This window comes from Hemiscyllium ocellatum, chromosome 37 (assembly GCF_020745735.1).
Source record: "Hemiscyllium ocellatum isolate sHemOce1 chromosome 37, sHemOce1.pat.X.cur, whole genome shotgun sequence".
Taxonomy (NCBI): Eukaryota; Metazoa; Chordata; class Chondrichthyes; order Orectolobiformes; family Hemiscylliidae; genus Hemiscyllium; species Hemiscyllium ocellatum.
The window spans coordinates 20,920,513-20,936,641 of record NC_083437.1 but is presented as its reverse complement, the minus strand read 5'-3'; the positions used below and the strand labels follow the sequence as shown (position 1 = coordinate 20,936,641).

The 16,129-nt window shown below is 41.7% G+C and overlaps 1 protein-coding gene across 5 annotated transcripts in view; it reads right to left on the bottom strand.

The window, feature by feature from the left end:
- ccdc30 (coiled-coil domain containing 30) overlaps positions 1-16,129 on the bottom strand; it is a 156,511-nt gene that overhangs the window by 80,610 nt on the left and 59,772 nt on the right. For 4 of the 5 annotated variants that reach the window (XM_060852015.1, XM_060852018.1, XM_060852019.1 and 1 more), the window contains 4 exons: positions 15,402-15,512; positions 13,855-13,946; positions 11,884-12,076; positions 892-1,002 (listed from right to left, as the gene is read on the bottom strand). In XM_060852015.1, the coding sequence (XP_060707998.1) occupies positions 892-1,002; positions 11,884-12,076; positions 13,855-13,946; positions 15,402-15,512 (507 nt within the window). The remainder of the gene's footprint in view (positions 1-891; positions 1,003-11,883; positions 12,077-13,854; positions 13,947-15,401; positions 15,513-16,129) is intronic. The other variant, XM_060852016.1, reaches the window with a different exon arrangement.

Here is a 16,129-nt window from a genome sequence, read left to right as displayed (position 1 = left end):
TTAAAGCAAACAGCAGGGATCCCAACACTGAGCACTGTGGAACATCACTTAGATCATCTTTTCATTCGCAATGGCAGCCATTGACCATTTCCTTTTGATTCCTATTACTAAGTAAACCTTGGATCAATTTGACACATTACCCTGTATCAGATGGGTTTTTACTTTTCTGACCAGTCTGCCAAATCAAACGCCTAACTAAAATCCATGTAGACAACATCCACTGCACCATCCTCATTGATCCTCCATGTCACTTTCCACATGCCTCACAGTTGAAAGGCATGACCTTTCCTGAACAAGGCCATGCTGACTATCCTTGATTAGTCCATGTATTTCGAAGTGACGGTTTATCTGATCTCATAGAATTGATTATAACAATTCGCCCACCACCGAAGTGAGACTAACTGGCCTATAATTGTTTGGCATTTCCTTTGTCCTCTTTTTAAACAATTGAACTACATTTGCATTCCTCCAGACCTCTGGCACTTCACCTGTGTCTAGTGAAGATTGGAAACTAATCCTCAGAGCATCTGCTATTTCCTCCCTGGCCTCGTCAAAATCTTAGGGTACAATCCACCTGGCCTTGGTAACATCCTCTCTCAAGGATCCCATCTCCTCTAACACTTCCTCTCCTATTATGATTATTTAGTCCCACATATCGCACTGTTGCTACATCCACACCATGCCTTTCCTTTGTGAATATATCCTTGGCATCTTGACACAAGTTCTTTCTTCAACTCTGATGGACCCCACTTTTTCCTTAAGTATCCCGTTGCTCTTTATATACTTGTGAAACATCTTTGGGGTTTCCTTTGACTATTATGTATATTCAGCATTGATTTTCTTAATGAACATCACAGATTTCATGAATTTACACATTAGATAAACTCTCACCTCCTGAATATCTTGCTCCTTACTCACAGCACTGATCACTTCATGACTTTTTGCTTTAAGCTCCTTGTACTTCCTCTTAAGTTTTGCATAATCAGTTTCCATACTGGTGATCTGTGTGGACAGACAAGACTATCAGAGAAAACACTAGCTTTCTTTCTAACTAAGGGAAAGGTTGAAACTAGCTCCATGTTAACATGGTAACAAGGTATACATACATAATCTAATTTAGGTATTTATACATAATCTAATTTAGGTATACATACATAATCCAATTTATAATAAATTATAAGGCAACCATTTCATTTCCCCTGAACGTCCTTAGAATTCCCCACCCCAGCATAAAGGAACCAAAGTGTTGATTCATTATCAGCAACAAAGAAGACGTCTGCTAATCTGCCTCATCCCTAGCATCGAGCACAACTGCTATGATGCATAAATTCAAACTGCAAACTTTGTTGCAATATATAAAATCCTCCAATACAAAATTATTGCACTTTAATATTCTACACTCAAAATAGAGGCCTCTGCTATTATACAACACAATGCATATCTTGTATAATCTTGGTCTCAATAAGCAGCCTTCATTGTTGCAATGGCCTCCACATCGTACACAGTGACTGGACAATATCCATGACATGAAACCATCTGCTGTGATTTCAACAATCTCAGAGCTCTCTTATTGTGTGTCATCTTAGAAAATGGCCGCAAAAATGAAATAACTTCACGAAGCCAGTATCCTGTGATCAAATCATTCTTTATTTACAAGCGCATTGTGCAGGACACAGACCCAGCTAGTTCAGAGCTGGCTTGTAGAGTGAACAGGTAGACTTTGTTTATTTTTTTTTCATTGAAACTTTGTTTATATCTGTCAGCCAGGACTCCCTGATTGGACCGGGTTGTCAGCCCAAATCAGGAACACATATTATATGAGATCTACCTAGCTGACTGCATTCCAATCACTATAATAAACCTTTAGAAGAACAGAGCATGGTCCACTGGCAAGACCAAGACTCATGGCCCAACATCATGCATCTGGCTGAGATTTTAATTTTTAAAAATCAAGTAATTCATTCTACAACAGCTAAAAGGACATGAAAAACTCTGTCTCCTCATCTAGAAGCTTTTCATTCTGTGGCGGGATCTAATAGGATCTCAGCCACCAATCCGGAAACCTAGTATTCTTCTCCATTGAATCTGCAAATGTGAAGGTTAAATAAAGATCTTCCTGTTTGTTTTGAAATTCTTATTGTTGAAAACAATCCAAATTCAGCTAGTTACAATTTCTGAAGCTAAATGTTGCCCTGCTAACTAATCATCATCTAGTTGAAAGCCTCACATATTAATTCACATAGAGCACTGCAATATTTTGGGAGGTCTTTGTTCATTAAATTCTGACTTTCAGTCTTCTATTTTCAAGAGAAAAGAGGCTCAGTTCATTTATCCATTAACCAAGGAAAAACAATAAAAAACATGAGAAGAGAGGTGAGGATTTTTTATATTTTTGCAATGGATTATAGAAAATTGAATGCATTACCATGAGTCAAATTGATGAAGATGTTAAAGCATCTTTCAAGATATTGGGCAAGAGTAGGCCACATTTCATTAAATAAAAATAATTTTCCAGTACGAAAAGCTAGTGAACTTTAAATAACACGAGTAACATTAGCAATCTGTGCTGTGATCCGCTGTGTTCCTGCTGCTTTAACAATGAACTTTTGGTTTCTTTTTTGCCTAACTTGAAAATCTATCCCAGCATTGTTCCAGCCATTTCAACATAAATCCCAACTTGCGCTGAATCCATTCTCTGCCATCTATCGCACTGCATTCCTCATCAACCCATACACCCATCCATTTTTAGTGTGCAAAATTTCTTCTGTTCGGCTCTTGCCCTCTAGAGTTATTTTCTAAACAACTTGCTTCCAATCTCACTTCATCCTCAGGAGCCTTTTAGATGTTGTATGAAGTTAAGATTAGTTTTGGGAGATCCAAGATGGCGGCGACTCAGCAAATCTGAGTCTATAGTGCTCCTCCCAAGACCTAGGCAAAGTGGGCGATCCTCCTCCACCACAATCACCAAATCACTTAAAATAGTTTTTACTTAATGTAATTAGTGGTTCAGTACTAAATTTAAACAGTTCAGTCTCCTGTAAAAATGACTAGGGGGAAAGGAGTCCACAGCCCTCAGCAGGCAGGAGCCCCTCCCCCACCCTCTCCAGCTGAAGCAGAGGTGGCCGCAGCCGCCCCGGGGGACTTACCTACGGTGGCGAGCCTCGCGGAAATAATCTCTAAACTCGATGCGAAGATCGATGCCTTCATTGAAGAGTCCCGAAGTCGGTGGAATTCATTCTCGGCCGCGCTACAAAAGCTATGCTGAAACATCGATGAAATTGAGTGCCAAGTCGGAGGAGCGGAGCTAAAGGCTGCGACCTCTGAGGCCATTGCAGAATCAGCCGTGGATTGGGTCCAGACTCTCGAGCAGCAAGTCCGGACCATAGAGAATCGAGGTCGTCGAAAAAATATTCGTTTGCTGGGCCTTCCCGAACGGGAAGAAGAAGGCCAGCTTACAAGGTTCCTTGAACAGTGGCTTCCACAGCTTTTAAATCTGGAGGCTGGGTCAGGCCAGGTAAGGGTGGAATGCGCTTACCGGGTTGCAATACGCGGGCCCGGCTCGAACCACTGCCCCCGCCCGGTTCTGTTTTGGCTGCAGAGCTATAAGGTGAGGCAGATGCTCTTGGAAGCCTCCAGAAATCTTGGGAAAGATCCCCAAGCCATGACGTATGAAGGATCCAAGATTATGTTATTTCAGCTCTGGTCTGAAAGAGCATTTGATGAAATGAAGAAGCGTTTAAGGAATTTAAACATTCAATACTCCTTGCGCTACCCAGCTACACTACACTTCAGCCATGAAGGGTCCGTGTATAACTTCGGATCACAGGAGAAGGCCAAGGAACGTTTGGACTCTCTTAGATAAATTAAAAGAGTTAATTGATGTTGTTTTGCCCTACCCCCTGATGAAGGGCTTTTGCCCGAAACGTTGAATTTCCTGCTCCTTGGATGCTGCCTGACCTGCTGCGCTTTAAACCAGCAACACATTTTCAGCTCTGATCTCCAGCATCTGCAGACCTCACTTTTTGCCCTACCCCCACCCCAGTTTACCCCCTTTCTTTTTGCTTTCATTACCTTACTGTTTAACATTATCTCCGGGGGATGGGAAGAAGGGTTTATTTATTCATTCTTTACTTAGCGATTTTCTTTACCCCCTTTTGTTTACATATATATAGGCCAGGGGGTCTAGTTAATGTAGATGGGGGAAGGTGGCTACCTTATCCTATTTTATCTTTGTCCTTGCGAGTGGGGTTGTTTTCCCCTGTTATTTTGTATTACTATATTTTATTATTATTTGTTGAGACTGTAATTTTATAGTCATATATGTTCATTTATGGTATTAACGTTACCAAATATATCCAGGTGATGGTGTAGGTGGGGGTGGGGGAATAGGGTACTCACTGTTACTTCTAGTTCAGTGGTATACTTGAATTTTCTTTATCCTATCATGGGGTGCCTGGATCAAGGGTGGGGCATTGGTTGGGAGAGGTTATGATGGGTTTTTTGGAAAGGAAGTGATGCCCCCTGGGAATAAGGGGGAAGATCTCCGTTTAAATACGTTTTATACTTTTTTTATTATTTAGAAATAGTTTTTTTAATTATATTGATCTGAATGTATTAAAGAGCTTTTATTTTTGTGCATTTTATATGCTCTATGCTCGGGATGTTTTGGATAGGGTTTCTTCTCCCGGGGGCTCTCGGACTTGCCCAGTGATTATGGATGATCGGTCGATTAAATGGTGCACCTGGAATGTCACAGGGAGTAATTCACCAATCAAAAGGAGGAGAATATTATCAAACCTCAAGAAAGAGAGGATTGATATAGCTCTCCTATAAGAGACACATTTATTGGATAAAGAACACCTGAAATTACGACAGGGAAGAGATTATTTTCCGTTCTCTCTTTCAGTGCAGGGAAAAACATTTTGGTAAACTGGGTGGCTGAGGGCCCTCATGGACTTTCGAGTTGGCACAGAATAATAATGGAGTATACTCCCCCTGACTTCCTTACAAATATGGTGCACCTGGAGAAAAAAATAAATCATTCCACAAAATATGGCAGCCCTTCTTGAATTACACAAATACAGATATCTCGGTCATCCTACAAGGACCTTTATTTAATTGAGAGGGTGAACCTGGCTGGTCCGGGGCCCCCTGGGAGGGGAATCCCGCATGAGTATGGGTTTTGTTGTGATCTGATGTTAACACATTCTGAGCATGTATATCATTGCTCAATTCATGTGTTATCCGTTGGGTTTTTTTTCTCTTGAATAATGTAAGAATTTTAATCATACACTCTGTTTAGTTGTAAGTTAGATGAGTACTTAGTTGAGTTTTTTTTTCTCTTGGTATTTTTGTTTTCTTGTTTGATAGATTTTGGTTATCATTTATTTAAGATTTAACTGTATATCAATGTTTATACTTGTTTTTTTTTAGTTTCCTTTTGTAAACTTGTAAAAACATGTTAAATTTTCAATAAAAATGTCTATATAAAAAACATAGTTTTGGACCTCCATAGTTGAACATTCCAACAAACACTCACAGTTGAGGTTCACACAAGAGCAATGGTACATTAAGCAAGACCCCTGTGGTTTGTAGACATTAGTAGGCAGATCACCGCAAGGCCTTGTTCATTGTAGCTAGTGAGCTCAACCAGGTCAACCACAAAAGTGTGCTACCAAGATACCATCAACATGCCTCTTGCCCCACCAGAGAGTCAAATGCCCTGGACCATTGCTACACAACCATGGATGAACCAGAAAACACACTGCCTACGGAAGTTCAACTCTGAGGTGTTCCAAGCCGGGTGACCCTTATCTGTACAAGAAATCTATGTACGATCTTCAAAAGCCATCAGGGCTGCCTAGAGACAATATCAGACTAACCACACAAACTGTGGCAAGGCATACAATGGGCTTCAAAGTGAAGTTGTAGAATCGCTGACAACAATGCATCCTTCCCCAGTGAGCTCATTGTACTGTATGCTCGTTTTGAACAGAAGGTCAATGAAATGATGTCACCTTTCCCAACAGCCTCGGGTGCACCTGTACCCACAGTCATCACCGCAAACATCAGATTGGCCTTCTTGACAGTGTACCCACAGAAAGCAACCGGCCCAGATGGAGTCCCCGGCCGTGCACTCAGATCCTACATGGACTAGCTGGTGAAAGTATTTGCAGACATTTTTCGTCTCTCCTTACTACGAAGTGAGATTCTGGTGCCAAAGGAAAATCAGGCAATATGCCTTAAAGACTACCGTCTGGTGGTTCTGACATCCATCAGTATAAACTGTTTGAGAGTTTAGTAATGGCACACATCAACACCAGCCTCCCAGACTGCCTTGATCCATTACAATTTGTCCTCTGCCACAATAGATCCACGGCAGATGCCATCTCCCTGGCCCTACACTCATCCCTGAAACATCTGGATAATAAGGACACCCACGTCAGACTCCTAGTAATTGATTTTAGCTCTGCCTGCAATGCCATAATTCCAACCAAACATATTTCCAAACTCAGAAATCTAGGACTCTGCTCCCCGTTCTGCAATTGGATCCTTGACTTCCTGACCCACGGAACACAATCTTTAAGGATACTCGACAACACCTCCTCTACAATAATTCTCAACACCAGTGCCCTGTAAGGTTGTGTACTCAGCTCCTTACTAAACCCCTAATACAGTCAATACTGTGTGCCCAAATTCAGTTCTAACACCATTTACAAATTTGCTGATGACATTACCGTAATGGGTCAGATCTCAAAAAATGATTAGACAGAATACAGAAAGAGGTGGATACTTTAGTGGCATGATGTAAAGACAACACACTCTCCCTCGATGTCAACAAAATGAAGGAGCTAGTCGTTGATTTCAGGAAGTGGAGTGGAGGAGACATCTCCCTCTATAGCAATGGTGCTGAGATGGAGATGGTCGAGAGCTTCAAGTTCCTGTGAGTAAATGTCACCAACAACCTATCCTGGTCCGGCACAGTCAAGACAGCCCACCAAAGCCTCTATTTCCTTACAAGGCTAAGGAAATTTGGTATGTCCAAAATGACTCTTACTAATTTTTATAGATGCACCACAGGAAGCGTCCTGTCTGGATGTATCACAGTTTGGTATGGCAACTGCTCTGCCTAAGGCCACAAGAATTTACAGAGAGTTGTGAACAAAGCCCAATCCATCACAAAAACCAACCTTCCTTCCATTGATGATGTTTACACTTCCTGCTGCCTTAGGGGAAAGTAGCCAACAAAATCAAAGACCCCTCCCAACCTGATTATACTCTCTTCCATTGAACAGAAGATATGAAAAGCTTGAAACATGTATGTTATGGACCAAACCAGACCCCTCAATATACTTTAAGAAGGTAGTCTAGACTCTTACTTTTACTTATTTTAAGGTAGATGTGAAATGCTGTGTTCCAGATGTCAAACTACTCAACATTATAAAGTGCAATTATTTAAAGAATATAGTTAAAATACAAACAAAAGAAACAGGAATTTAGAATAACTTAACTATTAGAAAACCTAACTGAATAATAGATACAGTACTTATTACTAAATAATTGGATCAGTGGAATCTCTTCTGAGGTAGAAGTCATCTGTCCAAAAGGGATGGATTGCACCTGAATTGGAAGGGGACTAATATACTAGCAGGGAGATTTGCTAGAGCCGTGGGAGGATTTAAACTAATAAGGTAAAGGGCTGGGATCTAATGAGATAGTGAGAAAAGAGACTAATCTGAGACTGGTACAGTTGAGAACAGAAGTGAGTCAAACAGTCAGAGCAGGCAGGGACAAGATAGGACTAGCAAATTAAACTGCATTCATTTCAATGCAAGGGGCCTAAAAGGGAAGGCAGATGAACTCAGGGCATGGTTAGGAACGTGGGACTGGGATATCATAGCAATTACAGAAACATGGCTCAGGGGCAGCTTAATGTTCCAGGATACAAATGCTACAGGACGTATAGAAAGGGAGGCAAGAGAGGAGGGGGAGTGGCATTTTTGACAAGGGATAGCATTACAGCTGTGCTGAGGGAGGATATTCCTGGAAATACATCCAGGGAAGTTATTTGGGTGGAACTGAAAAATAAGAAAGGGATGATAATCTTATTAGGATTGTATTACAGACCCCCAAATAGCCAAAGGGAAATTGTGAAACAAACTTGTAAGGACATCCTAGCTATCTGAAATAATAACAGGGTGGTTATGGAAGGGGACTTTAACTTTTCAAACATAGACTGGGACTGCCATAGTATTAAGGGTTTAGATGAAGAGGAATTTGTTAAGTGTGTACAAGACAATTTTCTGATTCAGTATGTGGATGTACTTACGAGAGAAGATGCAAAACGTGACCTACTTTTGGGAAATAAGGCAGGGCAGGTGACTGAGGTGTCAGTGGGGGAGCACTTTGGGGCCAGCGACCATAATTCTATTAGATTTAAAATAGTGATGGGAAAGGATAGACCAGATCTAAAAGCTGAAGTTCTAAATTGGAGAAAAGCCAATTTTGACAGTATTAGGCAAGAAATTTCAAAAGCTGATTGGGGACAGATGTTCGCAGGTAAAGGGACGACTGGAAAATGGGAAGCCTTCAGAAATGAGATAACAAGAATCCAGAGAAAGTATATTCCTGTCAGGGTGAAAGGAAAGGCTGGTAGGTATAGGGAATGCTGGATGACTAAAGAAATTGAGTGTTTGATTAAGAAAAAGAAGGAAGCATATGTTAAGTATAGACAGGATAGATCGAGTGAATTCTTAGAAGAGTATAAAGAAAGTAGGAGTATAGTAAAGAGGGAAATCAGGAGGGCAAAACGGGGACATGAGATAGCTTTGGCAAATAGAATTAAGGAGAATCCAAAGGATTTTTACAAATATATTAAGGACAAAAGGGTAACTAGGGAGAGAATAGGGCCCCTAAAAGATCAGCAAGATGGCCTTTGTGTGGAACTGCAGAAAATGGGTGAGATACTAAATGAGCATAGATGGTGACACCTTACAAAATGTCCATTTTACAGAGGAGGAAGCGCTGGATGTCTTGAAACGCATATAGGTGGATAAATCCCCAGGGCCTGATCAGGTGTATCCTAGAACTCTGTGGGAAGCTAGAGAAGTGATTGCTGGGCCTCTTGCTGAGATATTTATATCATTGATAGTCACAGGTGAGGTGCCAGAGGACTGGAGGTTGGCTAAAGTGGTGCCACTGTTTAAGAAGGGTGGTAAAGACAAGTCAGGGAACTATAGACCAGTGAGGCTGACCTCGGTGGTGGGCAAGTTGTTGGAGGGAATCCTGAGGGATTGGATATACATGTGTTTGGAAAGGCAAGGACTGATTAGGGATAATCAACATGGCTTTATATGTGGGAAATCATGTCTCAGAAACTTGACTGAATTTTTTGAAGAAGTAACAAAGAGGATTGATGAGGGCAGAGCGGTAGATGTGATCTATATGGACTTCAGTAAGGCATTCGACAAGTTTCCCCATGGGACACTTGTTAGCAAAGTTAGATCTCACAGAATACAGGGAGAACTTGCCATTTGGATACAGAACAGGCTCAAAGGTAGAAGACAGAGGGTGGTGGTGGAGGGGTGTTTTCCAGACTGGTGGCCCGTGACCAGTGGAGTGCCATAAGGATTGGTGCTCGGTCCTCTACATTTTGTCATTTACATAAATGATTTGAATGCGAGCATAAGAGGTACAGTTAGTAAGTTTGCAGGTCACACCAAAATTGGAGGTGTAGTGGAAAGCGAAGAAGGTTACCTCAGATTACAACAGGATCTTGACTAGATGGGCCAATGGGCTGAGAAGTGACAAATGGAGTTTAATTCAGATAAATGTGAGATGCTGAATTTTGGGAAAGCAACTTTTAGCAGGACTTATACACTTAATGGTAAGGTCCTAGGGAGTGTTGCTGAACAGGACAGACCTTGGAGTGCAGGTTCACAGCTGCTTGAAAATGAAGTCGCAGATAGTTAGGATAGTGAAGAAGGCGTTTAGTATGCTTTCTTTTATTGGTCAGAGTACTGAGTACAGGAGTTGGGACGTCATGTTGTGGCTGTACAGGACATTGGTTAGGCCACTTTTGGAAGATTGCGTGCAATTCTGGTCTCCTTCCTATCGTAAAGATGTTGTGAAAAGATGTTGTCTACAAGGACGTTGCCAGGGTTGGAGATTTGAGCTATAGGGAGAGGCTGAACAGGCTGGGGCTGTTTTCCCTGGAACGTCAGAGGTTGAGGAGTGAGCTGATAGAAGTTTACAAAATTATGAGGGGCATGGATAGGATAAATAGACAAAGTCGGGGAGTCCAGAACTAGAGGGCATAGGTTTAGGGTGAGAGGGGAAAGATATAAAAGAGACCTAAGGGGCAACGTTTTCACGCAGAGGGTGGAATGTGTATGGAATGAGCTGCCAGAGGATGTGGTGGAGGCTGGTACAATTGCAACATTTAAAAGGCATTTGGATGGGTATATGAATAGGAAGGGTTTAGAGGAATATGGGCCGGGTGCTGGCAGGTGGGACTAGATTGGTTGGGATATCTGGTCGGTATGGACAGGTTGGACTGAAGGGTCTGTTCCCATGCTGTACATTTCTATGACTCTATGACTCTAACTGTTTCAATATAGTCACATCTCATAAACATACTCTTTGTCAAAAAGGCAAATTCAAACACAGATTCTCACATGCAGTTCTCCTATCCAGGAGGTAAAAAACATCAAGAGAGGTTTCAGAGAGTGTAGCAGCCAGGAGACATTCACTGAAACTTCCAACTCTTTTGACACCCCAATGGCTTCTGTTTAAAACTAACCCTAAAAACTAAAAAAAATCAAGAAAGCCTGGTCTGTGAGAGCTAGCCATACCCAGGCTATATCCATTGTTCCACTTAAAAAAAACTCCAAGGCCTCACAAATTATTTACTTTCTTAGCAACACGTTGCCACCTCTGCCTTACATTTTTTGGATTGGTGGTGCCGGAAGAGCATGGCAGTTCAGGCAGCATCCGAGGAGCAACAAAATCGACGCTTCGGGCAAAAGCCCTTCATCAGGAATAAAGGCGGAGAGCCTGACGCTTGCCCGAAACGTTGATTTTGCTGTTCCTCGGATGCTGCCTGAACTGCTGTGCTCTTCCAGCACCACTAATCCAAAATCTGGTTTCCAGCATCTGCAGTCATTGTTTTTACCTCTGCCTTACAACCCCTTTTCAAAAAACCTCAGGACAAAATAATCTCTTAAAGTGACAGCAGCATCACACATTCAAACAGGTTTTGGAACAGCTTCTTCCCTGCTGTTTTGAATGGACTTCTCATATATTGGATTTGATCTTGCTCTGCACCTTCACTGTAGCTGTGACACTGTATACTGTTCTATTACCCTGATGTATTAATGTGAAGTACCAAAGGCTGAGGGGTAACTGGCTGGTATAATTATAACATTTAAAAGGCATCTGGATGGGTATATGAATGGGAAGGGTTTAGAGGGATATGAGCCAAGTGCTGGCAAATGGGACTAAATCAATTTGGGATATTTGGTCGGCATGGACAAGTTGGACCAAAGAGACTGTTTCCATGCTGTACATGTCTACAGTTCTATGATTTGTCTGGCTAGTGTGCAAAACAATATATTCCACTGTAATGTGATACATGTGATAATAATAAATCTAATCAAATCAAATGAGTTAATATGAGAAAGAAAGGTGGCAAGAGAAAGTGTTATTCAATGTAGATATAATTTCAAAAATATTCAACTGTATGGTCAGGCATAGGTTGCAAATATTGTCAGCCTGCAGTATTGGAGTTGTAAAGCCACCCAGGAATATCCTTATCTCATTCAAAGTATTACAATTGAATGAAGAGTCCACAATAGTTCTAATGTCACTGCTGTCTGAACTAACCTTAGCTTTTAGTACTTCCTTCTCACAGTCAGTGCTATGCTGGCCATCTCTAGGGTGATTACGGTGTTCTCCCAAATTAGTCTCAAGTGTCTCATTCCTCATCATCAGCTCTTCGAGATCCTGTTGCAGTCTGTGCAACTTCCGTTGCAGATCATGGTTCTTAGAGTCTAACCGATTAATCTCATGGTGGCACCTAGAATATACAACAGACGACAAATGTTGTGCCTTTGCAATTTCAAATATTCATGCTTCTTCCTATGAAAGTGTTAATTCTTGCTTTGGCAGATTCATTAACATTGTAGAAATCTCCCACAGGTAGCTCTTCTATATAGTTGATCTTAAAGATTGAGGACAACACTTAATGCCTGTCCTGAAATCAGTTTGGAGCTAGAAAGGGGCAGTTATTTGGGCAGGAGGGTTTAGGCTGGAGTTGGAAGACTTGTGGACAATTTTTCCACCTTGCTGCAAAGTGAAGCTCTTAGTAGGGCAATTAGTGCTGACTTCAGGCCTCATCCAACAGTTGTTGATACTTAAGCAGAGGTGGGCAGGACCTCTGTGGGAAGCTCAAAATGTGATACCAGTTATATTTGCTGGTGGGTTTCTGTGGGTGGGGTTCTTCATTCAAAGGTACCCTGTGCCTAATTGCGAGACCCTGGCCTGTTCACAGCTTGGCGTCCATTCCCCTCACCCATGGCATCACCTGTGCTCACTTACCTTTGGGGCGAGTCCCTCAGCGATCCTGGGTCTCTTGCTGAATACACCACCTGCAAAGGCCACCACTCTCCAGGTTATGTTGCCGGCAGTGAGCAGCTTTTACTCTAGATGGAAGAGAAGATTTCCTCGGGTAACAACAGGGAAGGCCTGTTGCTGGCCACTTAAGAGGCAATTCAAAACAGCAGGCCTTCATCCAGAGAAGGCAATGTAAGGCTTTTGCTGCCTCTCCAGCTGTCGGGTGAAACCCCCATTAACACCACTCAGGTTATTAACAAGATGTTCAACTGTGGGGGAACGGCCAAGCCTGATTTTATTTCATGCATGCACTGTAACAGTGATCATGAATTGTGACCAGGATGGAGAACCCAAATTAATTTTTCACTAAAGTCCAAAGTACCAGCCAAGATCAGGTACGGAACTCAAGAACCATGGCTATAAAAAGAGTTGGTAACCTTTGTGATGAAGGATATCCAAAAGCATGTTTAATAAAGATTGATGTTTACATAATTTGGAGGTGCCGGTGTTGGACCGGGGTCTACAGTTAAAAATCACACAACACCAGGCTATAGTCCAACAGGTTTATCAGGAGCAGCGCACCAAAAGCTCGTGCTTCCAATTAAACCTGTTGGACTATAACCTGGTGTTGTGTGGTGTTTACGTAGTAATTTATCATATCTTAGAAACTTTGCAAAATGTTTATTCATAGAATGTACTGCTTTGAAGTCCAATAACTGTTGTGATGCAGAGAAATACAACATCCATGCACACCAGAAGAGCACATGGTGAAACAAATGATCAATTATCTGAGTGATTCTGACGTCCCAAATGACACTACAGCATCTCTCATGCTCATGGAAGATATTTTTGGATGCAGTAATTAGAGAGTTATAGAGGCTGTGACAGTTGCACGTTTCCTAAGCTTAATGCTGAACAATACACATTCTCTGAAAGCTGTACTGTGATTGCTGAACACTCTTTATCTGGGACTATGGTCTATCTGCATTTCCAAAAACAGTGACATTAGCAATGGAGGTTCTGGAACCAGCTTGTCTGCATGTCATAAATGAATCAAATAACAAAGTACAGAGACATTAAATACCCTACAACATGCAGGATTAAATTATCACATTCCAGACAAGACAGAATAAACTTTATTTGAAATCTAGTCCAACCCATTTATGGTGCACAAAATGCAACATTTGTGGAAGAGGAAAACACTTATGCTTTCCCCTCCCCCAAAGTGATCTGTTCACAAACCTTTTGTGGAGTGCCTCCGATTTTGGATGGTGCATGTCATGGCCTGAATCCAAGAGTAATGACTCCTGTTCCACATCTGTTACAGGGCATTCCTGGAATAAAGGAGAGAGATCAATAAAATTTGGATGGCAAACTGTACTGTACTTACAAATGTAATGCTAACAGCTCAGCTCATTCAGTCCATCAACTAAATTTGCTCCTTCTTGCTTTTCCTATATCCTGGTAACTTTCTCTGTCTCAAATATTGAATCAATTTTACCTCCGCCTTGGTAACAACCTGTTGGGGGAAAGGTCACTTAGGCAAAACTTTACGATTGAATGTGGGGGTCTATGGAGAGTTGCTGCTTGAGTGGTCTTCCACAAGAGAGGGCAGGTGCGTACTGCACATGCACAAGGCACTGAAATAAGAACAAACAGTGTCCTGGCAGTAATTCATCTAGGATGAGAGATCATTACCTCAAACATGGGAGGATCCATTAAAATCTGAGACAGTTGGTCATGCTGCTCACTTCCCCAACCACTGCCTGATGTAAAGTATTCCATAATCTACTTAAAATATTCCATGTTTTCACCAACTAAATAACAAAAAGAAACAGGCTGTCTACATTTAAACAATTATGCTTACATAATTTAAAATATTCTTAAATCTCTTCTTACCTTTCCCTTCTCCTGAATTTACCATATTTATATACTTCGATGAATTTCTGCATGCACACAAGCAACCCCAAGGAAGCAGGTGATCTGAGTACTGAGGGTCTGGGTAGGCCACCATAGCAGAATGTCAAATACCCTACTTCCAAAACACAAGTCCTGATCACCAGGGACGGGGATGAGGCTAGAGCCAAGCTAAGCAGTTAGATTTAACTAACACTGACCTTATTTTGCGTCTGGTGATGCACACTCCAAGTTGACCTAGGTGAAGTAGGTTGCTATTCTGCCAGGGTTTTCCTCACTACCTAACCTGCTTTGTGGATAGGTTGTTAGGGAGGGATGAGGAGGCAGGGATATGTGGACATGTATCAGGCTCAGTATTAGGGTTGACAAAGACTCCTCTTCTCCCATATGTGTGCCCCCTCGTTCACTATCTCCCAAATGGGACACATGAACACATCCAGACATATTTCCTGCACAGAATGGAAGGACAACATAGCCCCAGCCTCTTATCCCCCATAGTGTTATGACAGACATTCCATCCCTTGGTTTCTCTCCCCTTGACCTGCGAGCAGATGTCTTGCTGAATTAAACTACTCATATTTTCACAGCTCCTTTACAAATAGATGATGTTCTTCCTGCAATTGCAGGTGATGGGATCATTTCTGAACTTATCATTGGTAAATGTGAGATCACAGCTGTGTTAATTGGAGAAACAAGTGAGGTGTCATAAATTAAAGACTGAAAACATAGAATGAAACAACTCCACAGCAGACTTGACTGTAGACTTAGCAAAGACCAATAATGAAACCTGATACCTAACTAGCCTGTGCATTAGCAGACCATGCACTTTGATACTAAGCCATGTTGGAACATATGCTTATTTCATCCCTTACCTTACTAGGTGAACGTGAAGATGAAAGTATCTTGTGCTTCTTACGAACAGCTGGCACAGGAATCTCTTTTATTGGTTGTGACTGGGAACCCACTTGTTGGGCTGGTTCCTCCTCAGGTAGAACGAGTAAAGGTTAAGAAGGTGATGAGAAGAGACAACAACTATTACAGATCACTCTATTACAGAACACGGTTGTGTTCCTCTACAACCTCGTGCTATAGAAAATTGCGCTGTAGAAGATTGCTAATGGAAAATTGCTATGACCACTCAGTGGAAAGTTTGTGTAATCCAAACAACGTCCACAATACATCAATCATGTTATAGCCAATCGCACTGACAAAACGCACATTATAGCAGAACAACCTGTACTGCGTGGAAAAGATAGAAGCAATCTACTACAGATGCAGAAAATTTGAAATTAAAACAAAGAATGCTGGAAATACTCAGCACCTCAGGACTTAGTCCTTCAGGCATAGATGATTTTTCATCCGAAGTCACCTTGACTTGAAATGAAACTGGATTTTCATCCTTGTGACAAATAGCAGGAATCAGGAAAGTTTCTAGCTTAGTGCTGCCAAGGAGAAGATTTTCATTGTGTCTGTTGGGTGCAAGCTACAGTTGAGTCAGTTGAGCTGAGAAAATGATCACAAGTAACCCAATGTCTGCTTTCATTTCTTGAAATTTTGTCCCAATTACAATAAAACAGAAAGACTCTCCAGTCCTCACTCC